This window comes from Phoenix dactylifera, chromosome 8 (assembly GCF_009389715.1).
Source record: "Phoenix dactylifera cultivar Barhee BC4 chromosome 8, palm_55x_up_171113_PBpolish2nd_filt_p, whole genome shotgun sequence".
Lineage (NCBI taxonomy): Eukaryota > Viridiplantae > Streptophyta > Magnoliopsida > Arecales > Arecaceae > Phoenix > Phoenix dactylifera.
Window position 1 is genome coordinate 21,767,238 of NC_052399.1, and position 23,935 is coordinate 21,791,172.

General features: G+C 37.9%; 2 protein-coding genes across 2 annotated transcripts; both read right to left on the minus strand.

The window, feature by feature from the left end:
• Positions 1-8,744: 8,744 nt before the first annotated feature.
• Positions 8,745-14,410, minus strand: LOC103696346 (iron-sulfur assembly protein IscA, chloroplastic). Its single transcript, XM_008777941.3, has 3 exons — positions 14,147-14,410; positions 11,467-11,685; positions 8,745-9,068 (listed from the first exon to the last, which is right to left on the minus strand). Exons 1-3 carry the CDS (start codon positions 14,289-14,291, stop codon positions 8,896-8,898), a joined length of 537 nt encoding a protein of 178 aa, XP_008776163.2. The 5' UTR covers positions 14,292-14,410; the 3' UTR covers positions 8,745-8,895.
• A 1,090-nt stretch (positions 14,411-15,500) lies between these two features.
• Positions 15,501-19,544, minus strand: LOC103696350 (receptor kinase-like protein Xa21). Its single transcript, XM_026800855.2, has 2 exons — positions 16,258-19,544; positions 15,501-16,077 (listed from the first exon to the last, which is right to left on the minus strand). Exons 1-2 carry the CDS (start codon positions 19,526-19,528, stop codon positions 15,662-15,664), a joined length of 3,687 nt encoding a protein of 1,228 aa, XP_026656656.2. The 5' UTR covers positions 19,529-19,544; the 3' UTR covers positions 15,501-15,661.
• Between the last annotated feature and the right edge of the window lie 4,391 nt (positions 19,545-23,935).

A 23,935-nucleotide genomic window follows, 5' to 3' on the forward strand; every position in this document is an offset into this window, starting at 1 on the left:
TTACTCAAGAAGGCTATGTAACAAGAAGGATTAACTTGGCATGTAAAACTGCACTGCTTAAAGTACCATAAATATGCCTCAGGATACTACATAAGTTCAATTTGATTTTTTTAATAAGGATGAAGCTTCATTTCACAGTATTAAGCAACAAAGGAAAAGGTGGACGACTAACTTAAGGTTGATAGCATATCATAAAAGAAAAGCTAAACTTACATAACGGATCCTAATTCAAATAGATGGCAAAGGAACATTGATAAAGTAGAAAATACCAGGAATAAGGCAACTTCATTATAGTTACACTTATGGTTGCTACAATGACACGTGTGATGCATGTGATAGGATTTAGCCTCATAGATTGGACTGGTGGAAACGCAGAGCTTCACAAGCACTCCACTCTAGAGTTTGGGCTATACAGTAGAATAGATATACAACATTACGTGTCTCTCACATATTAAATATTACGTATGTTAAAACCCAAATAAGTTAAATCTTCCAGAAATTTCAAGGTTACCTTTAGGGTACAAAAAAAATTTAAATAAACTTCATAGCCAGTATAGCTGTCTATAGGAAATAATAATAGATATAGTATTAGTATTGCAAAGATGTATAACTCACCTAAATTGTGTTCAGAAAAAGAGTATTCAAAACAAACATGTAAATAATGTCAAGGTCCAGTTTCTAAAATACAAAAAACTTGTAACTGTTGCTTTTCTTTGAGAAATAAGTTCTGCTAAAGAAGAGCCTATCTGAAAGCACACATTTTATCACTAGAATTAGAATTAATCTTTCGGCATGCAATGCCAGTCTTTAACTGTACCAGTAAAAAAAGAAAAACTTTGGAGTTTTCATTTAAGATGTAAATCACATAATGGAACATCTGACAGAATATTTTTCTTTGAAAAGGAAGTCACACACAGGGTCATCTGAAAGACGAGCTGCAATCTGTTCCAATATTTCAACATCTGATAATCAGGACCTATCATAACTATAACTTCAACTTCATCATCTGCAGGCTTCAGGTCACTTAAGCTGCACGATAAGTTAAAAGAGAACTGAAAAATACAAATAGAAAGATCTATGAATAACAAACTCTCCAACCATCACAGCCACCAGCAGACCAGTAAATGGTAACTACAAGATACGAATGTAGTTTTTTTTTTTTTGGTGAAATAGGATTGTAGATTTTTTTATGCTAGGATTGCAAGATGATAGCAGAATGCAGCATAAGTGCATAGCAGAAGCCAAAGATATGCTTAAGTTTCTCATAGTTATCACTGTAATAGTTGAGAGTCATGAGATTTGCCTATTTGACTAATAATTTGTTTATTAGAGTTGAATGTTCTTCCTTTGCCAAACCTTGCCTTTTTCTCCTCTTCACCTAGACACTTTCCAAGTCTACGATAGCCAAAGATATGCTTAAGTTTCTCATATTTATCACTGTATTAATTGAGGGTCATGAGATTTGGCTATTTGACTACTAATTTGTTTCTTAGAGTTGAATGTTCTTCCTTTTGCCAAACCTTGTCTTTTTCTCCTCTTCACCTAGACGCTTTCCAAGTCTAGGATACCCTGGAGGTTTTCTCCTCAGTATCCTTATGCACTCTAATCTACAAGGTAATTTCTTTACCAACCTATTGGTTGTTGAGGCCTGTCAGCAAACCCCCTGCCCTTCACCAGGAACTCAACAGAAGTCCAGAGGATTGACTTTGAAGAGGGTGGAGCCAGTCCTTGAACACTTGTCAGTGATATTAAGGGGAAGATCCCCTAGCTGCGACAAGAGGTGCTGGCATTCAGAGGATTGACTTCCAAATAAAAACTACTAAAAACTTTTCAAACCTTGATGTATCACATGCTGGGCCCTTGAAGGTGACCTTGTATGTGTTGGACAGAAGTTTGTTGATTAATTGGTTATGTCAGCAGAAAATGCAATACATTGCTCTACAGAGTTAAACAAAAAAATGAGCAAAAACTGAAAAGGTAGTGTTAAGACCGTAGGCGCTGCCATCTCACTAAAACCCGCAGATGATAGTGAAGGCTTAACCATGGTCTTTAAACCGACCATCCCAAGCCTCCCCCCCCCCAACCCGGGATTCGATTGCGACTTGGCCCACACCGGCCTCCGCCGCGGGCGAACCTTGCTGACTTGGCCCACACCGGCCTCCGCCAACAATCCCCCCCAGCAAGCGAGCCCTACTGACTTGGCCCACACCGGCCTCTGCCAACAATTCCTCCCCCCAATAACGAAGTTTTCTTTTGTTTTTTTTATAATCGCTTATCCTGGGAATCAAACCCGTGCCGCTGGCTTTGATACCACTGTTAGGACCGTAGGCGCTGCCATCTCACTAAAACCTGCAGGTGATAGTGAAGGCTTAACCATGGTCTTTAAATCGACCATCCCAAGCGCCCCTCCGGCGTTCGATTGCGATTTGGCCCACACCGGCCTCCGCCGCGGGCGAGCCTTGCTGACTTGACCCACACCGGCCTCTGCCAACAATCCCTCCCCAGCAAGCGAGCCCTACTGATTTGGTCCACACCGGCCTCCGCCAATAATTCCCCCCCTCAGCAAGGGAGTTTTTTTTTTTTTTTTTATCACTTATCCTGAGAATCGAACTCGTGCCGCTGGCTCTAATACGATTGTTAGGACCGTAGGCGCTGCCATCTCACTAAAACCCGCAGGTGATAGTGAAGACTTAACCATGGCCTTTAAACCGACCATTCCAAGCGCTCCTCCGGCGTTCGATTGCGACTTGGCCCACACCGGCCTCCGCCGCAGGCAAGCCTGGCTGACTTGGCCCACACCGGTCTCCGCTAACAATCCCCCCAGCAAGCGAGCCCTGCTGACTTGACCCACACCGGCCTCCGCCAACAATTTCCCTCCTAGCAAAGAAGTTTTTTTTTTTTTAATCGTTTATCCTGGGAATCGAACCCGTGCCGCTGGCTCTGATACCAATTTCTTGAGGAAGATCTGAATCAAAACCTTCGAAACAACGAGTATATCACGAAACAAGAAAGGGGAAAAATAGATCGCACACAATATTTACATGGTTCGGCAAGATTTGCCTACGTCCACGGTGAAGACAACAAACTAGAAATTCAGTATGTAACAAGAGATTACAAAGTTTTGTTTTTTCTTTTGCTCACAAACCCAAATCCCCATATACCCTATTTCTTTACCTAGTTTTAACCTGGTTCATATATATATATATATATATATATATATAGGGGATTGATAACCTACTCTCTGTTATGGTAGGTTATCAATATACCCATTTTTCATTGGACAAAAATATCCTTACTTTTTTATAACTCTTAAGGGTATTTACGTCTTTTTACAATCCCACATTAACTCACCTTTCTCAACCCCCCAATTAATACTTTTTTCCTCTCTCTCTCTTTCATATATATATATAAACAAACATACAAACAAATACAAACAAACACACATACATGCATGCATACATACGTACATATATGTATGTATATATATATGGGTACATACCCATATATATATATATGGGTATGTACCCATATATATATATATATATACCAAGGAGAGAGAGAGAGAGAGTATTAATTGGGGAGTTGAGAGGGTGAGTTAATGTGGGATTGTAAAAAGACATGAAATACCCTTAAGAGTCATAAAAAGTAAGGGTATTTTTTATCCAATAAAAAATGGGTAGATTGATAACCTACCATAACAGAGAGTAGGGTATATATATATATATATATACGGACATATATATATATATATATACATATATATATATATATGTATATATATATGCTGTAGGGTTAGAGAAGGACGGGAGGAGGAGATAAGAGGCGGCAAATAAACCGGGTTTACATGGGTTTGAAACAAAGGAAACTAAATAAAATAAGGAATCTACAGTTGCTACTGCATCTGGGTTGAAATCAAGACACGTTCAACAGGTAGAACTTGCTCTCTGTTGATTGAAACTGAGAATGAATAATATAGTGATGACAAATTTACACAATTAGCTGAGACTACACAGTCTTTTACTCCCATCTATATTCTATTTGGTTTTAATGATAATCTGGCCACTAACAGTTGACTTGAATTGCATGTATTGTACTTCAATCTCAGTTAGATATATTATCTATCCAAAATTAATTCTAAATACTGTTATAAAAATTTATCACCGGATATCTTCTGCTGGAGGGACTGATAAAGGAAAAGGTACCTGGAAAATCCAAAGTTTGCATCTTTCCTGATATTTTAGAACAGCAGCTGCTTCAACATCAGGAAAAATGACTTTTACACTCTTAAAGTGAACCAGCCAGAAGAATTCAGTGAATGAAGATTGAAAGAAACCATTTTTGACAACAGAACTCCCTTAAAAAAGTATAGAGAAAGGACAACTTTATCCTTTACATAGACAGAACAGGGAGTTACATAGTTATGCAAATAATGGTAAAGTGATTCATCAGTTATGCAAAACAAATATGAAAAAGACCTTCTGACAAGAAGAAACAGAACCACAAACTGGAAGACAGAAGGAAAAAAGTGTGCCTCCGTGAAACAACTCAACCATACTCATGTTCTACAGGTAATATATTAGATTGTATTTTAGTCTACACTAATTTATTCTCCAGCATAGCACCCAAAACATTTAATCAATCTATAGACATTTCCCCAGTCCATGTGGCAAATTACATATCAAAAACATACCTAACGTTAAAAGTGCACGCAGCTAAAATTAGAGTGGATAATCTATTCGCATAAATGCTACTACTTCAGCTATAACCTGGGATCGCCTCTTATAGACCAACAATTCTAGTAGTAGGTTTCTTGAAATGAGATTAACTAATCTCCAGCATGATGTAAAAATGAGGGGGGGAAATCAAAAAGTCAATTATAGAGCATGCTGCAGTGCATGTGACAGAACATAAAGAAATCATCCAACAATACAAATAATACATGGAGCCCAAAATAGAAAGGATAATCTTTACGGGTGAAGGTTAATCCCTTAAAATAGAACCTCAAAGCATCATTCTATGCCTTCATTCCTAGTTTAATTATACACATTTATCAAAGATGCTTGTCAATGTTATCAAATCTCTCCAAAAAAAAATAATAATAACCAGAATAAATGAACTCATGCTTATAGACCAATTTGCTAAGATAAACTGGTTAACAAAATATTGTAGTTAAGAACTACAATGCACTGATTTTGGACTGGTACTGCTTTAAATTGTGTCATCAGATTTAACTGCAGTAGTGCAGCATACAATGCCACTGCATTTGGCACATCCCTTGTTCAAAGGAAATGCTTCATGTCTTTTCCATCCAACTTTCATAGTTTCTATTGTTAGAAAGTAGAATAAACAATTACCAGGTGCATGATCCATGAATCAATTCTGTTCCCTTCACTTACAAATGGATCTATAGTATTTATTTTTTTCACAATATTGTCTATGATGATATGTAACATATGGAGTTGGCACTGCCTCAGCATAGAAGTATCTATCAGTTTGAAACATGTTATGCAATGCAACTTTGGTACAGAACTAGAAAACGAACCATCAACACAGATAACAGGGTGCAGATGGAACAAAGATTTTGATTGTCTTAATGTACAAAATTTACTTTCTGAAGTTAAAGATTTTAGATAAGTGTAGCCTGCCTCACACCAAAATCACATATGCAACCTTGAATATGGTCTAATGCATGCTTATAATGCCAGCACATTGTCTCGGTTTTGTGCCATGTTTAGTCTAGAAGAAAACATGTCAGGGTAAGGCCAAGTAGGGGTGAGACTCAAGAAATGGATATAACATGCAACTTAAAAATAATTTTAATTCAGACCTGGATTCCTGTTTCTTCTATTAGTGACTCCAAAATTATTCTTGATAATTCCCACAGCTCAGCTTGAGCCCCATGAGCCTCAGTTAATTGTAATTGAGGTAGTAAAAGTTCTAACTGGGAGTAAAAAGAACAAAAAAAAAAAAAATCTTTATGATTGAATCGATATCAGCAGCAAGAAAATATACGGACAGCATACCTTTAGTACATTACAAATAATTGTGGAAGCATCATTTGGGACTTATCATAAAGCAACTTGCATACATTCCTCACCCTATTGTACTTAAAAAAATACTCCTGTTTTTGGGCTCCATCCTCTTTTAATCTCTTCTTATGTAAAATTTTATTCATATTTCTTGTTAGAGAAGGTAATCTCAAAATTGGATTGTGTTTGTGGATTAATCGAACTTGAGTATGATATCTCCAGTTGGTCGGAGGCCTCTTAATGACAATGTGACGATTAAGAAGATCTCAACTTGGTTGGAGCCTCAATTCCTTGGGTTCTTGGGCAATCTTTTGTCTTCCAACACAAACATGAGAATAAAGTAGACCAAATTGGGTTGAGAGAAACAAACATTGATCCCTTAAGCTGTGATGTCATGAATATGAAAGGAGAGGGACCAAAGGTATTTTGTGAACAAGCTCAAGTTGAGCGGTCATTTAATTGTTTAAACTAAGAAGGAATTCGGATCTTTGATCCAAAGAGGCAAGCATTTTCAACTCTTGAGTCAGAATGCTTGAGATTCGTTCGTGATAATAGCTGTTTGAACTTCTAATCGTTGGTTCAAACCAAAGAATAAAGAAAGAGGATTTATTTTGTTCGACACTCTCAACCTTACCTCAGTAGCTGGTTGGTGATTTGGTGCCCCGGTATCTACTTGAAAACATGTCTCGACCATGTTATTCTCAACCATTCACGAGTAAAATGGAAAAAAAATAAATAAATAAATCATAACTACCGGGAGAAGGATTAGATTATGGAACAATCGCATGGTGAGTTGGTGACAGATGAAAAATTTGCTCTAGAGAACAAAGCATATAAGACAGAAAGGAACTTAATTCTTGCTATGAAAATAAACCAAAACAAACATTATGAACTTACTAACGATCTCATTCCTCCTGTAGATATAAACACAGCGCTCTTTCGACTTTCAAATCGCATCCACCAGGTCTGAAGGCAAGAAGCTGCAGAAAGGAGAAATCCAGTAAAAAAAAAGGGGGGGATAAACAATGTTATCAAGCAGTAAAACCATCCATTATAATCCAGAAAAAGAAAAGAAAGGCAATTTATCAAGACATAATGCAAACGAAGACCATAGTTCTTGAAGATTACGACAAAGATCGCAGTTCTTGGATATTCGCGATGCAACCCTATCCACATATTTTATCTGCAAACGAGATTCAGTTGGTGTCGTATCGAATCTGAGGATTAAACGTAAATAGGGATTTCAAGAACCGTCGTCCTCCGGCTCTTGCGGCTGTTGTTGATCAGCTGCCTCGGATTGGTGATTGGACCCACGCGGTCAATCTCCTGGAACTTGCGACGGGCAAGAAATCTTCGGATTCGCGAGGTGGCAGGCTGAGTGAGGAAGGCGGAGACTGGGGTTGGAAAAAGGCAGGCCGACTGATGATGCCGTCCTTCGAACAAAGGCAGGCCCGGTCTTCAGATAGTCCAACGGATATCAGAAAAATAATTAAATTAATGAAAAAAATGTTGGGTGCTAAGATTTTTTTTAATAAAACCCCTCTTACCGTAAAGGGATTGCGTGCAAAATTTTTAGGTAATAGACTAGACAGCGGGGGTTGGCCCTCTCCAAAATATTCTTAATGCCCAAAATATTTTCAATTGCCTAAGACTTTTTTAAGCTTGCACGGGCCTCACATTAAGCTATAGTATATTTGCAATTGATGTGAGTAAGGGATTATAATTCCCATTATATCATCTAATTAAAAAAATTTAATTCCTATTTTTCTTTTTATTGTTATTCTTTTAAAATATTTGGTGATGAATTTGAATTTGGGTCCTGAATAATTACAAGGTTTCATTACTATTAGACTTTATGTTCCTTGCATTACATTATGAGTAACTTTTTTGTTTTTTTGGGAATGAGTAACTTTTTTTTTTTCAGATGCCAGATCTCCCATTATGAAAATAAAGTAATAATCTTTTTTCTTAACCAACGGCAATCTGGATTCGCCCACTATTCTGTTATAACAACCATCATTTTTTTTTCCCAAGAAAATGAGGAGGCATTGTCCTCCACCAATGCTCCATTAAGAGAATGAAGACTAATCTATAATATAATATAATGTGAATAAAGGAGTTATATAAATGTTGCATAGTTTAACATATTAAGATATTCTTTGTAATTTAAATCTCTATGCAATTTTGGAAATATATTTAATATGGTTCCAAGCATGGTGACTGAAGCAAATAACACCACTTCCTTTTTGGTGTTTGCCAAACAGTTATCACGATTGGATAAAAATGGCTGTTATTTAAGGTAAATTAGGTTTTTGAGGGGTCGGATATGCTATGACAAATTAATTGCATTATTAAAAGTACTCAAGAAGGAAGAACCATACTCCAGGAATAACCTTAGTCCTGAAACCCAGGCAAAAATGGTCTCCTCTGCAGTTTGTTATTAAACCTCAATTTTGAAAGAGACTTATTTTGGCGTCAGCCAGATCCTATGGTTGGAACAAGCTAGACTACATTTTTTTATGCAGAATTCGACTTTGAATGACTTACAAGCCATTTGACAGTGAACCTGTTAAAAATTGGAATTGAATATTGCTTATATTGTTTCAATGGAGAAGGGTAAGCGTGAGAGAAAAGGGGCAGTGTTCAGGTATGGACGGATGGTTCAGCATGTGAAAATGCAAAAAAAAAAAAAAAAAAAAAAAGAAAAGTAAAGAATGTAAAGAAAATAACAACTTGAATAGATCTGAATCCAGAATAATAATCAAACAATCTCCAGAACAATCTCTATTTTTTCTAAGTTATACAAGCACAAGGGATGAGTTCCCCACCAATACAGAATTACCAACATATATCTCGGTTATTCAATTCACAGACATTGTCCAGATTTAGGACTCGTACTCTTGTCAGCAGCAAAGGATTTACCACAACTGCAAGTTTGCATTGCGTTTGGGTTCTTAAATGAGAAACCTCCACCAATGAGTGCATCACTGAAGTCCAGCTGCATACCATATATGAAGAGAAGGCTCTTCGGATCACAAACTGCACAAGTGAAAAAAGGAAAAAAAAAAGGTTGAGTCAAGGTTTATTGCCAAAAAAATGGAAGGAGAGGAAAAAAGGCTGCTTACTCATTATAACAAACAAACATTCAATCAACTTTAACCCCGCTCCCTCCCTCTCCCACAAAAATTAAAAAAAAAAAAGGAAAAAAAAACATACAATCAACAACCCTGATTGTTCTTTTCTGATCTTTCCCCATTAAATGGGTAAGCAATATTCTACCACAACCTAGACTACAGTATTATGGCAACAGACCTAGATAGCAATTTTATGTAAGTCACTCAGTTCTACCATGATTACCCATGGTTGTCATCTAAGCAGACAACAAAACAAACAGCTAAACTACTACCAAAATCAGCAAAAGTAATATCATCACTAATATGTAATCCATGAGTATTTCATCAAGAAGTCATAAAATTTGCAGATTCTTCAAATTAGTCAAGAGTTATTGGATAATTTTACTGTTTGGGAACAGTTTGGAGAATCATATGCCAAATAAAAATCAGGAATAACTCGAGATTCTTATTATAATTTATAGAATAATGTTATTATGCAGTCATTCAACTTTCGTAAAATAGGTACAATATGTGTTTGTTACACAAGCTGCACACGCTATAAGTAATATAAGCTATCATTTTATAGCTGATACAAATTATCACGTTGTTGCTCATCTCTTCTAGCTATGCATTAGAACAGAGAATACACAAGTTTGGACAGGTAATACAAGTTAAAAAATATTACGAAATTATGAGTTGTTTAATAACAAATATGTATGCATGGCTAATAAATACTATGGGTTAAATTTTTTGTTGGACCCATTGACTTCCTAACCTTTTTATGAAGATGTTATGGAATTTGAGCAAGAGGTGAATGAAACTCATCAAATTTTGATGATTTTCGACATTATTTAGGAGAGAAAAAAAAGACCCTACCCCCACACCTCAAGCTGCCTTAACCAGCGCCCAGCTGCCTAAATCCTTGGGCAAGTGCACAGGCAGCCCTCTAGACCTAAGGGAGCTGCCTATGACCTAAGATGCTTAGGGAAAAAAGCTGGATTGGGTGTTGGGGCTGGGCGGGCATGTCAGGGGAAAAGTAACTTTGGCATGGAGTTATCCCAAGGCAGCCAACAGCTATGGGAACAGCAGGATTCAGTAGCAGCAGGCCAGTGGCCGTGTCAAAGGTGGCAGGAACAAGGCACAAGAATAGCTGCTGCTGTGGTCACTCCCATGGGAAGCAACTAGTGCTCCTTGCAACAGCCCCCATAGGCAGTGGTACCTGCTGTTGTCCTCAAATTACCGTAGGCAGCAGCAGCTGCAGCTATTGTAACTGCTGCTGCCATGGGAAGCATGCCGGCACCTGCTGCTGCAGTGGGTGCCTTGATACCTGAGCGTCAACCTAGTCAATGAGGCACCCCCAGCCACCCAGTTAAGGCCTACTGTGTTTAGAAACATTGAATTTCATGTATTCTTGTCCTTGTTTGGCTTTCAGACACTATATGTTCAGCCTATATTACAGTTAAATCTATATTCAGTTACTCAAATATTTCTTCACTTCAAGTTAGTACCTTACTCCTCTATATGACAATACTGGAACTTGAACTGCCAGGTAATGATAGTTAAAAAAACAGAGTGTAAGTGCCAAGGGTGAGAATTTTCTTTGAGTGATTCTGTTTCGGCGCATTCTCCCTGTACATTGCTTTATTCAAAAAATGGAAACCCAGAAAGAGAAGATTATCTTTGTTTCTTGCATGTCGTCCAGTGTGTAAACTATGAATAATCACTGCATGTCAAATAGTTAACACCTATTGATGGCTAGCCAATTTGAAATCTGTATATCATAGCCAAATTCTCTTAACTATTTTAACAGCTAAAGAAGAACTTATGTAAAAGAGATTAATATTAATCAGGTAAAAATACTCTATGCAGTATTGTCAAATTATATTTTACAGTCGGAGGGAAGGAAAGGTTTTTTTTCTAAAGAATTGATCAGGAAAATCACTAAATATGATGTCTTCAAAAATTATGCTTATAAGGAATTGCCTCCCTAAGGTTTCAAGTTTCATGAATCATCAGCATTAAAGAGCAGGTTCCTACACTTCTTCATCTTAAAGGATGCCAAGCTATATTTCATCACATTTTAGAATGAACAACAAATATGATATTTCAATAGAATTTTTTTTTAAAGTTCCTGCATGCAGTAGTAATCGCTCTGTTGATGTCAAAAGAAAAGGGAGAACAAGAATCACATGCAGATCAAAAAAAGCTATGCAATTTTATGATGGATTAGTTACATCTTGTATTGATTTAAGTGTCAAACATCAGGTATGAAATACTGGTTGAGCAATAAATAAAATCCACATAAAAGAAAAACAAAACCTTACCAATTGTGAAACCATCATATTCTATAACCGAATCATCAGATCTTGTATTAGCTCGACTATCAAACTCCATAGTGTAAGACATGCCAGAGCAACCACCTTGCTTAACTCCAATTCTTAAGCACAGATCTTCATTTCGTTCCGACCTTACCTTATTCAGATGGTTCAACGCCTTGTCAGACACCGAAATTGCAGGTGCAACATTACCAGAGGCCAGTGCTGCTGCAACTTCGAAGAAATAACTATGAGATATTGTCTCCCAAAAAAAAAATATATCCAGCTAAAACTTGATATTTGTCACAAATCTGATTACCCATTCAGAATAACGAAAGTCCTGAAAGAACACTATACATCAAAAAAAATCCTGTTTCATATTGAAAACTTGGTCCTCTCACAGGTTATTTATTACACAGAACCAAGAGAAATGACTTATCCAATCCTCATTTGTAAGTTGACAACTGCTATGTGGGAAAAAATTAAAGATACAATAAGTAAATGGCATAAATACATAATTATAAGTAGAATATACTTTACTGATGTGATCTACACAAAAATTGCCACAATAATACATGATCAAGCCAAAAATCCAGAAAATTATTAACATTTTTCCATTTAGATGAAACAAAATCAATTTGAGATCAAATCGGCAGCCAAGCATGCAGGATAACTATGGATGAGGTAACATACAAGCAGGTAACAGGAGCTTAAGAACAAGTGCAGGGTACTCTCTTGACTTAAAAGAAAAAAGAAAGAGAAATTAGGGGAAAAAAGAGAAAATGCATACCAATTACATCATATGAATGTAAGCAATCAATCTGCAAACTTCAGAATAAATAGGTTTCAACAAATCTTAAATACATGCTGAGAAAATGCCCTCAGAAGGTGGGATGAGTATAAGGTAAGAAGATGGGGATCAGCTCCTCCTAATCTTAGAACAAAGACATTCTAGCTTTTTGTGGAAGCTGTAGCATCTAGCCTCCATCCCCCCTCCCAGAAATCCAGATTCTGTTCAGCGAACTTTAAAAGTTTCCATAGGTAAGTGTTAGCCACTTAAAATGTCATGAGAATTCAATTACTTCCTCACCACATGGTTTAGGTTTCTGAGGTCAGGCAGTACTAAATCTTAAAAAGAGTACCATGGAATTCTGTACCAGTGGAGAAGAGGGAAAGCAGACAGGAACAAATAAAAGAAGATAAATTGAATAACTCCACTTGAACAAAGCTTCAAAAGTCTATATATTGTAAACTCATTATATCTCGATATTCAAACTCTCTACCCTAAGGGGCTTTTTGGTTAAAAAGTTTTGATAAAACAAATTTATATAAAATTTAAAATCAATGAGTTTTACAAAAAAAATAAATAGTTGCTCAGTTCTTCTTCAATAAAACTTTCTTTGCTAAAACTGATAAGTCGTAAAGCCCACAAAAAAAGTTTTACAAAAAACAAGTTCCCCTCCATTTTTCATGAAACATGTGTTACATAAATCATGTTTTACAATTATCTGCTTTAGAAAACTCATAGACAACCAAAATGTCCCTAAAAGATTTAGTATAAGGCTACCAGTAGAGAAAGAAGAATGATTCCAAAATGAAAAAACTAAATCCTGTTTATTTGATTATATGGCTTTTGGAAACCCTAAAATCACAATCACTATTTCTAAGCCACATTCATAAACTTTATAGGCCAACTGTAGCTCAAAAAAAAATATTACCAAAGGAAAGACTTTAAAACCATTTTTGGGGCATTAAAGGAAAAATCATTAATTTGTGGCAGCTTCCACAGGTATTCATTGAAAAGGTCATAACTTCGCTATCTGAGCTTCGATTTGCATGACTCTTAAATCACTGGAAGTCTAATTCGTCTGAATAAATTTTAACCACGCAACCTCCCACTTGTGATGGTTTTGGAACAGACCATTCAATTATTGTTGCCAGTAACCTTTTTTGGTCAGCAATTTGCATCCGATGCTTTTGTTACACTACCCAGAAGCTTGTTCTCAAGATAACAGAAGAGTCACTGAAACTCAAAACGCATATCCATAATCCTAGATTCAGTAAAAGAAATTTCAAGATTTCATCATAAATAAAATCTTGAAATCTAATAAAATGAATATGATCCCTTTGTCGCAGTAAAACAAAACATTACTACGATTCCTTGCATCTTGATCAAATGGCGCCTTTGCCACTCTTGTGACCTGAATATTCATGTTTGTCTTTGCATGGCATCCGAGCACTATATGTTACATCTACATATAGTAACTGAATATATCTACAGTCTATATATATATATATATATATATATATATATATATATATATATATATATATATATATATATATATATATATATATATATATATATATATGCCTTCACCAAAACAATTCCAGGGTTTCAGAAAGAAATTTCTTTTTCTAATCTCTCTAATCATCATCTGAGTCAGGTCAATTTTCGATACATAGCATTAGCGACAAGAATCGATCATCGAAATCAAGAAATAAACAAAACCCATAAACCTGAAAGCAAATCTCAGCGTGCCATGAATAGTAAAATTCCCAATCAAGAATCCAAGAATTGCAAGGCAATCAATAAACCGGAAGTTTTTAACAAGAGAAATAATATCGGATAGGCGAGAGATCTGGAACAAATCTAGAAGGAGCGGAGAAGGGGTGTGGATCACGTCACCTGAAGCCGCGGAGCATCGAATGGAGATGGTCTTCCTGCGGTTGAGAAGGGTAGCGAAAGAAATAGAAGAGCGGACGGCGGCCGGTGTCCGGGGATTCCCAGGTAAACGGCAGAGGAAGGAGCCAGGGGTTACGGAGAGCGCCATGAGAGGCGGGGAGAGAGAGACCGGAATTCTTGGAGAAAAAAAGTTCCAACAAAATCCAAGAATCCTCGCTTCTTTTCTTCTGAAACTCTCGGTTCAGTTTTACCCCACCGCCAGAATGGGGGCTTGCCCGCCTGCCTCACTTCTGGTTCGGTGGGACCCACTTCCAATTTTTTCAATTATAAATTTAAGTATCTGGGTAATATTGAGACGCGGTGGAGGTGAAAATGGATTGGATACCGGTATATTTATATTTATATTTTATTTTATTTGATAAATAAAGATATGAATATAAATATTGGTATTGGTATAATATAAAAATTTATATTTATATTTATTTTAAATACTAGATATTAAATATATATATATATTGATATAAATCGAATAATTAATTTTAATGACTACAAAATTAAAGATCTTACTAAATAGATAATAAATTAAGTTAATAGCACGCTAATATGATTACATATTTTCTCTAAAAAATTATGAATGCTACATAAAATGAAATAGAATCAGATATTCAGAATAGTTGTCTTTCTATATTCATATCTATTTTTCTTTAGATATAGAAATGAATACGAATATTAGTTGGATACTTAAAATTTTATCGAATAAATTCGGTCCATTTTTACCCCTATAAAAGTAACTCCACGCTAAAAATATTTTAAAAAAATGCATCATGGCATTTTTATTTCTATCAAAATTCTTATAAAGTTACTGTTGAACAAAAATGATGCACAAGAATGATGATTGATGGCTCTAATCCTACTAAAATATAATTTTTATTTTTATCCCTGGTTAAATTTATTCTTGCCGGTTTAGAGATATATTTGTCTTTTCTCTTTGTTAAAGACTTGATAGATGACTGTGCAACTCACACAGCAAGTCAGCAACGAGAAGTCATGTCTAGAGTCCAGAAAATATAAACAGTTGCTTGCATGACCACATAGAGGATCTTAAATTATAGCTCATCCAGGCCCTAAAAGTTCCTAGATCTAGTCATCTTTTACCCTAAATTATGATCAACATCAGAATGACAATATGCAGAAAAAACATACCTACACCACAGGTTTCTTCAAAATGTTTCAATTGAAAAGCTTCATTACCCTCGTGGAATTGAATATAGAAGTTGATTCTTCGAGTAAGTCCTTTTTAAGATTACCAAAACAAAAAGCACAATGTAGGAAAGCAATAATCCTTTTTGATATCAACTTTAAATTATTCCCAATCTATGCTTGCTCGCTTAAGTACATAATCTATTGATAGGCCACCCTTATTAAGAAAAAAAGGGAAGAAAAAGCATAAGGTTACATCAAGCTCGCTTCTTACATAAACAAACTAGAAAAGTAGAAATACATATATAACTGAACTTTCTACTCGTTATGAGGCAGATTTGCCCCCTCTTCAAAGATTTCGACCACTGATAACTTGTCTTTAACTACCTTGAGTTTATTGGCAACATCTCGCATGTCCATTCGTTCTTTGGGCGATTCTTTCGAGCACGAAAGTCCAATTCCAAGTAACGAAGTAATGCATCTCCTCGTTCTCATCCTGGCAGTATTTTCATTTCTACTGTTGTTATTAGCTTCTTCGCATTCTTCTTGAAGGATCTGGGGATCCAAAATCTCCATGATTCCTTCTGGAAAAGCCGTGCTGACAAATTTATGAAGATTTAAACCATCCTTGAACATGTCGTCTATAGGTTTCTTTCCCGTAAGAATCTCTAGCAAGAGTATTCCGTAGCTATATACGTCTCCCTGTGTAGAGATTTTGCTGCCCATCGCATATTCTGCATTTCATTGGTACATCGATTGCAGAGTTATTGATATATAGTTTAGAAATAAAGATAATTTTTCATTCAAAACAAAACATAGGCTTATGTCATGAAGTAATCCATATAGTTATCTACAATTTCATTCAAGTATGCATATGAAAGGGCGATGAGAGAATATTTTTGAGCTCTAATTACCTGGTGCGACATATCCGATGGATCCTTTTATCCCCATCCAACTTGTTGAATTCTTAGATGTTGCAGAGCTGGAAGTCGAGAGAAACCTTGCTAAGCCAAAATCACCCACATGGGCAGTCATATCATTGTCAAGAAGAATATTGCTTGGCTTAAGATCACAATGAACAACGGGCACTGCATTGCCGTGATGTAAATAGTTCAAACCAGAAGCCACATCGATGACTATGTTTAACCTTTGAGTAAGGTTCAGCTTCTTTGCCTGGTCATGTTCGGGAGCTTTTGGATGCAACCACTCTTCTAGGCTCCCATTAGGCATGTATTCAAAGACTAGAGCTTTAAAGTCATTACCTCTTGAATCAATAGTCGAGCACGAAGTAATAATCTTAACAAGATTCCTGTGGCGCATGTTTCTTAAGGCTTCGCATTCGGCGCTGAAACTCTTTAGCGCGCCAATTTGATGGAGGTTGAATACCTTCACGATGATGTCCTTCTCTTCAAGATCGATTTTTCCTTTATACACGGAACCAAAACTTCCGGTGCCAACCAAGTTGCCTGACGAGAAGCCATTAGTTGCTCTGTGGATGTCCGCATAAGATAATTTCTTGTACTTGTCCCCTATATTGGAGACACAGAGAGATTTTTCACCTGCCTTCCTTGGTCGACAACGAATGGCCAGCAAACACAGTACAAGGACTATAGTGGCACCTGCAACTGGTATTGCAACCTTGAGGAACGTTCTCTTTGAGCCTTTGACATGGCAAGGCGGCAGCTGCAAAGCTGGATCACCCCCACCAAGCCTCCTATTCCCGAGGACAGAAATTTCGGTGGCATTATCGAAAATACCACCCTTTGGGACTTCGCCCTCAAGATCATTGAATGAAAGATTAAGATACTGCAGAGAACGAAGGGACCTGAAGAAATCTGGAATTGGCCCGGACATGTTGTTTTGAGAAAGATCCAAGTCCACCATGCCTTTCAAAGATTCAAGTCCTTGAGGAATGCTGCCTTCAAAAAAGTTGCCTTGCATGTATAGGTGTTCCAAGAGCTGGCAAGCACCTAAGGTGGAAGGGATGCCACCGGACAATCGGTTCTCGGAGACATCTAAACGACCAAGGTTAACCAAGTTGTCTACTTCCATTGGCATGGGCCCGGTGAGATAATTATGTGATAGGTCCAGATATTGTGCAAGGAGGGAGATGCCTACGAGTTCCCTTGGTATGCTTCCAATGAGAGCATTGTGGGAAAGGTTTAATAGTTCCAAATTTCTGCAATTTCCAAAGCTTGCAGGGATGCTGCCGCTAAGTTCGTTTTCTTGCATATAAAGCTCGTTCAATTGAGTGAGGTTGCCAAAAGTAGAGGGGATCGGTCCTGATAATTTGTTTCCTGATAAGTACATCACATGTAAGTTCTGAAGCTTTCCTATGGTCTCTGGAATTTCTCCCATGAAAAGGTTTCGATCTAGGAAAAGCACAGTTAGGCTAACAAGATTCCCTATCTCTGCAGGAATGGGCCCGGATATTTGATTGTCCCCAATCGATAGCCATGCAAGCTGTGTGGAGAGATTGCCAACCGAACTAGGCAGTCGGCCCTCAAACTTGTTTTGGGCCAAGATTAATGTCTCCAAAACGCTACAATTAGTCAGAGAAGAGAAGACGCTCCAGTCATGGGCTTGGAGCTGATTCCAGCCGATGTTCAGATCGCTCAGGTTTTGTAGGGATCCCAGATTGGAAGGCACTAATCCACTGAATGAATTATTGGAAAGATCAAGCATCTGAAGCCCAGAAGCATTGCATAATGAAACTGGGATCGGTCCATGAAATTGGTTCCCTTGCATGACCAAGTTTTGGAGGTTAGGAAGAGTGAGGCCCATATTTGGTGGAAGTGTCCCGGAGAGCCTATTGCTCCCCACACCGAAATAGGTGAGCGACGAGCAGTTGTAAAGAAAAGTTGGGATTTGGCCAGACAAGTTGTTGAAGGTCAGATCCAACTCTTGTAGGTCAGGGATGTTGCCTAGGCTTTCTGGAATGCTTCCCATCAAGTTATTGCTGGCAAGATAAAGATACTGGAGAGAGGAGATGTTCCCCAATGAAGACGGGATGCCTCCTGAAAGTTGGTTCATAGACAGCCCGAGGAAAGAAAGGCTCGAGGGGATGGCTAAGAAAGGTGGCAAACCTCCCATCAGATTGTTCTTTGCTAGATTGATAAAGGCTAGGGATGAACTGTTACCAAATGATTGAGGGATGCTACCTGATAGCTTATTCGATTGCAGATCCAGATGTTCAAGTGACAGACTGATCCCTATTGAATATGGGATCTCTTCCGTGAGACTGTTCATTGATAGGTCAAGATATTGAAGGGATAAGCTAGTTCCTAGCAAGGAAGGGATGCCTCCTGTCAGACTATTGTATGCTAAGTTAAGATATGCAATTGGGCTGCTGCCTAGCATGGGTGGAATTTCGCCAGTGAGGTTATTGTTTGATAGATCAAGAGCATACAAAGAAGAGCTATTTCCTAGCAATTGTGGGATTACTCGAGCAAGGTTGTTATCAAATAGGTAAAGAACATTGAGGGTTGAGCTATTGGCCAGGAATGGTGGAATGCCTCCTGTGAGACGATTGCCTGAAAGATCAACCAAGGTGAGTGATGGGGTACGTCCCAACAGAGGAGGAATGTAGCCTGTGAGATTGTTATTGCTTAGAAAGAGGGTGTCGAGCTTTCGAAGAGAGCTGAAGTCGGTGGGGATTTCTCCGCTGAGTTTGTTGTAATCTAAACTAAGGGTTTGGAGGTTCAAACACTGGCCAAGATTGGACGGGATTTCACCTTCAAGAGAGTTCATACTTAGGTTAAGGTACTGAAGTCGAGAGAGACGACCTAGCTCTTGTGGGATGTGCCCGTTGAGTAGGTTATTCGGGAAATGGATTCTCCTAAGAAAGGTGAGGTTGGCTATGTTGGGTGATATGATGCCCGTGAGGTTAAGAGAATCAAGGTCCAAAGCCGTGACCCTTTGTGGGTGTCGCCGACCGCAAGTGACGCCCAACCACCTACAGTGATTGTGGGATTCGTTTCTCCAGGAGGCCAAGGCTCCAAGAGGGTCAGATAGCAGTGACTTGAAGGAAAGGAGAGCTAGCTTGTCGGTGGCAATGTTTGGTAGGATGGGATCATTAGCAGCGGCAGCTAGTGCGGAGTAGGCGTGCAAGGAGCATAAGCTGAAGAGAAGGATGAGAGCTATTGGCCGGAGGACTTTGATATTCTTTAGCTGTGGTTGATCCATTTGATAGGAGTAGGGAGATATGGACCGTATGGTTGCTAAACTAAGGTAGTGTGGATTAACTTCACGGCAGAGATGCCTTTTTATAGGGAATTTGACATAGTGGTCATGTCATGCATTCTTAGAATAATAAACAAAAAGAAAAATATCGGTCTTGTCATGCAAAAGATGGCGTGAAGAATGGATCTGCTCTTATGGAAAAGGGAGTGCTCCAGTCCAAACTAGAAGACTTGAGAGTGGTGTTGACTGAAAGAGGAGGGCGTCGACAGTATGGGATACTTAGTAGGACAAGAGACTTCTAATTTGTTTCTAAGCAAAAGACTTGGCCGGGCAGACCTACTTGTGGAAAATCCATTTGATAGGAGTAGTGACGTATTTTTGGTTAAACTAACATAGCATGGTTTAACTTCATGGCAGAGGTGCTTTTTTTTAATAAGGAACTTAATGCATCGATAATATCATGCATTCTTTGCAAAATTAAAAATAAGAATAAAAATGTCGATCATGCCATGCAAAAAATGGCGAAAAGAATGGAGTCATGGAAGTGAGGATGAAAATGGCAAAGACAGCTCCTATGGAGCTGAGAGTATTATATTGCAAACTTGAAGACTTAGGAATTGTGTGGACTGGAATAGGATGGCATGGATGCAATGGGAGACCTAGTAGAAGAAGAGACCTCCAATTTGTCTGAACATAAAAGTTTTGTTCTGAAGCAGAAGACATGGCTGAGTAGACCTACTCGTGGAAAACCCATTTTGATAAGAGTAGGGAGATACTTTTGGTTAAATTAAGGTAGCAGGGTTTAACATTTCGGCAAAGCTGCTTTTTTTTTAATGAGGAACTTAATGCATCGATTATGTCATGCATTCTGCCGAAATAAAAAAAAAACGATAAATGCTGGTCATGTTATGCAAAAGATGGAGAGAAGAATGAAGTAAGGCGGAGGCTGCTCCTGCAGAATAGAGAGTGCTTTAATCCAAACTAGAAGACTTGGGGATAGTGTTTCCCGAAGAGGACTAGAGGAGGGCATCAGCAAAACGAGAGATGCAGTAGAAGAAGAGATGTAATTTGTGTAGACCTAAAAGTTTTGTTTTGGAGCAGAAGACTTGATTGAGTAGATAGATTCTTATCGCCCCTCCGCGGGCTGATTCTTTCTATGTTAAGCAGAGTAGAATGACTTGCTTAATTAGAATATAAAAATGCTTCAGTAACTCAGTAATGTAAACTCATGAGGCCACCCTGCAGGCTTTTATTGTGAATTGTGCCGTGTGATGAAACATAGTGGACGGTGCAAAATAGCTGAGCGATATTTGGAGTGATTTTTCCGAGTTACCGTTGCACTGCTCATGAATGTCATAGTAGTACTCTATTTTGGGTTCGATAGATGAATCCTAGTTTTAATTTGCGTGGCTTCACTTGGACCTCATCAAAGGTAGAGATGGGCACTGGGCCGGGCCGTGGCGGCCCGGCACGGCACGAAGCGGGCCGTGCCTGGCACGGCCCGCCAGCTACAGTGCCGGGCCGTGCCTGGCACGGCCCCTTTGAGAGGGCCGTGCTGGGCTGGAGGGTCCTGGCCAGCGGGCCGTGCCAGGCACGGCCCGCTTCGGGCCTGGGCCGGCACGGCCCGGTCTAGGCCCGCGGGCCAAGCACGGCACGGCCCGCGGGCCAGCACGGCACGGCCCATAAGGGCCTGGGCCGGGCTGGCACGCGGGCCTGGCACGGTCCGGGCCTGGGCCCGGCTCGGCCCGATAAAAATTAATGCTTCATAAATTTTTTTAATAAATTAATAAATATTGAACACTAAGAATTTATGATTTATGAATATAAAGCCACCTTAATGGTGGGAGGTTTGGCATAGACCCCTACCAGTTTATTAATTTAAATCAAAATGGTACATGAAGGGAGGTTTGGACCTTGGTCTGACCTCTAGAATACAATAAGAAACTAAGAAAGGGCCGAGGTTTGGACCTTGGTCTGACCTCCAGAATACAATAAAAATGTACAATTATAAAAAATTAAGAAATCTTACTAATCATCAGTGATTCAGTGAATCAGTATTCACTCTTCAGTCTTCAGTCTTCAGTCTTCAGTAGTGTTTGTATCATCATCATCAGAGGATGTTGTATTATGTCCACCTTTATCTTGAAGTCTTGCCTCAGCATCCAGCCAATCCTTGAAGCAGAGAAGCATCTCCACCGTTTCGCCCGTCATCCTACTTCTCTTTTCGTCAAGAACACGCCGACCTACACTAAAAGCGGATTCCGATGCTACCGTGGACATCGGCACAGCTAAAATATCGCGTGCAATTGCAGACATAACAGGATATTGATTTCTAACACTCTTCCACCAAGATAATACATCTAGATTCTCTATTTGATTTTCATCATATGCAGAATGAAGATCATTTCGTAAATAAAATTCTAGTTCACTACTTAAACATAAAGAAGATGAAGAGGAACTTGAAGCATGTTCTTCTCTGTGCAATGAATGAAAAAATAGATGACGAACGAGAACTACTAGAAGGAGAAATAGAGGTTTGTATTTGTGTTCTAGATCCACGAATTTTTTCATCATATATAGCATAAATATCATAAAGAAGTTTTTTTACCTCATCTTTAGCAGATTCAGCATCTTGATTCATATTTTCAGAGTATGCATCAAGTAAAATTAGCACGCCATTTAATTTAACTCTAGGATCAAATACAGCAGCTAAGTTATGCATAGGACATATCCTGTCCCAATACTCATTCCATTTAGATTCCATTAGGTCAATAATAGGCATTAAAACATCATCATATCTATGTTCTGCAAATTTTTGACTAATTATATATGCTTGTTGTAAAAATGAACATGAAGTAGGGTAATAAATACCAGAAAGAACATTGGTAGCATTATAAAAACTAAGCAAAAAATCTTCCAAAATTTTTCCTTTATTCCAATCAGTTTCAGTCAATGTAAATCCTAATCCACGATCATTAATATATGCACTTAATAAATTTTTATATGGGTATGCATCATGTATCATGCTATATGTGGAGTTCCAACGAGTAATTACATCAAGTTTAAATTTTTTAAAACGTTTACCATGATTTATGCATAATTCCTTAAATTCTTGAAGTCTTGATCTAGAAGCATGAATAAAAGAAACTGCATTTCTAATTTTTGAAATCACATCTTGAATCATGCCCATGCCAGCTTGAACAGAAAGATTTAAGATATGACATGCACATCTAATATGCAGTAAATTTCCATCTAATATGGGATGCAATGAGTCTTTTAATAATACAACAGCAGAATTATTATTAGATGCATTATCAAAAGTAATAGACATAATTTTATCATTAATATTATATGAACATGCAGTTTGATAAATTATATTTAAAATTTGTTGCCCAGAATGTGGAAAATCAAAAGCACGAAAAGCAAGAATACGTTTATTTAATTGCCAAACATTATCAATATAATGAGCAGTAATGGCAATAAAACAATTACTACCTACAGATGCTGACCAAATATCAGAAGTTAATGAAATTTTTACATTTAAAGTAGAAAGTGTTTCAATTAAATTTTGTTTCATTGCTACAAAATTGGTCATAGCTACTCTTCTAAATGTACGCCTACTAGTTCTTTTGTAAGCAGGTTGTAGGTTTAATTGAACATATTCTTCAAAATTAAAAGATTCACATAAACTAAAAGGTAATTCATCCTTAACTATCCATTTTACAAGTGCTTTTCTTTAATTTTCATGATTATATGCAAAATTACCTACAAGTAATCCCCCTTGTATATTAAGGGTACTTTGAGTTTGAGCATGAGAATCATGCATCCTATGACTCTCTTGATGTCTTTTTAAATGCCCTGTTCCCCCACTACTACTACAACTATAAAGTTTGGCACATTTTTTACATTTAGCTTTCCAGACTCCCTCAACCATAACTCTATCAAATTCATTCCATACAGTACTAGTCCTCTTACGAGAAGAGGTTTGACCTTCACTCGGTTCACCAGTTCTAGAGGAACTAGGAACAGGGGGTTGGGGATTAGTTTCTTCTCCCTCAGAAACAGGAATGTCAAACTGACTTTCCTCAAAAGATGACATATCTATGATTAATTTAAAAAATAAAAACTAACCGCAAGGAGGAATTGAGTAGAGGGTCGGAGGGCAGAGGCAGAGCCGAGATTCCGAGCTTCCTCTTGTGCTCTCAACAGAAGCGACCTTCTCTTCTCAACAGGAACCTCCTCTTATGTAGCACTTGAACAAACTAAAAATTAAATTGCTAGAAGAGCACTTTAGAAGAGAGAAATAATAGCAGTAGAGAAGGAGAGAATGAGAGGTTTGGTGTGGTGAGAATGAGGGAGGAATGGGCTATTTATAGAAGCCAAAAAATTTTTTTTTCCCAAAATACCCCT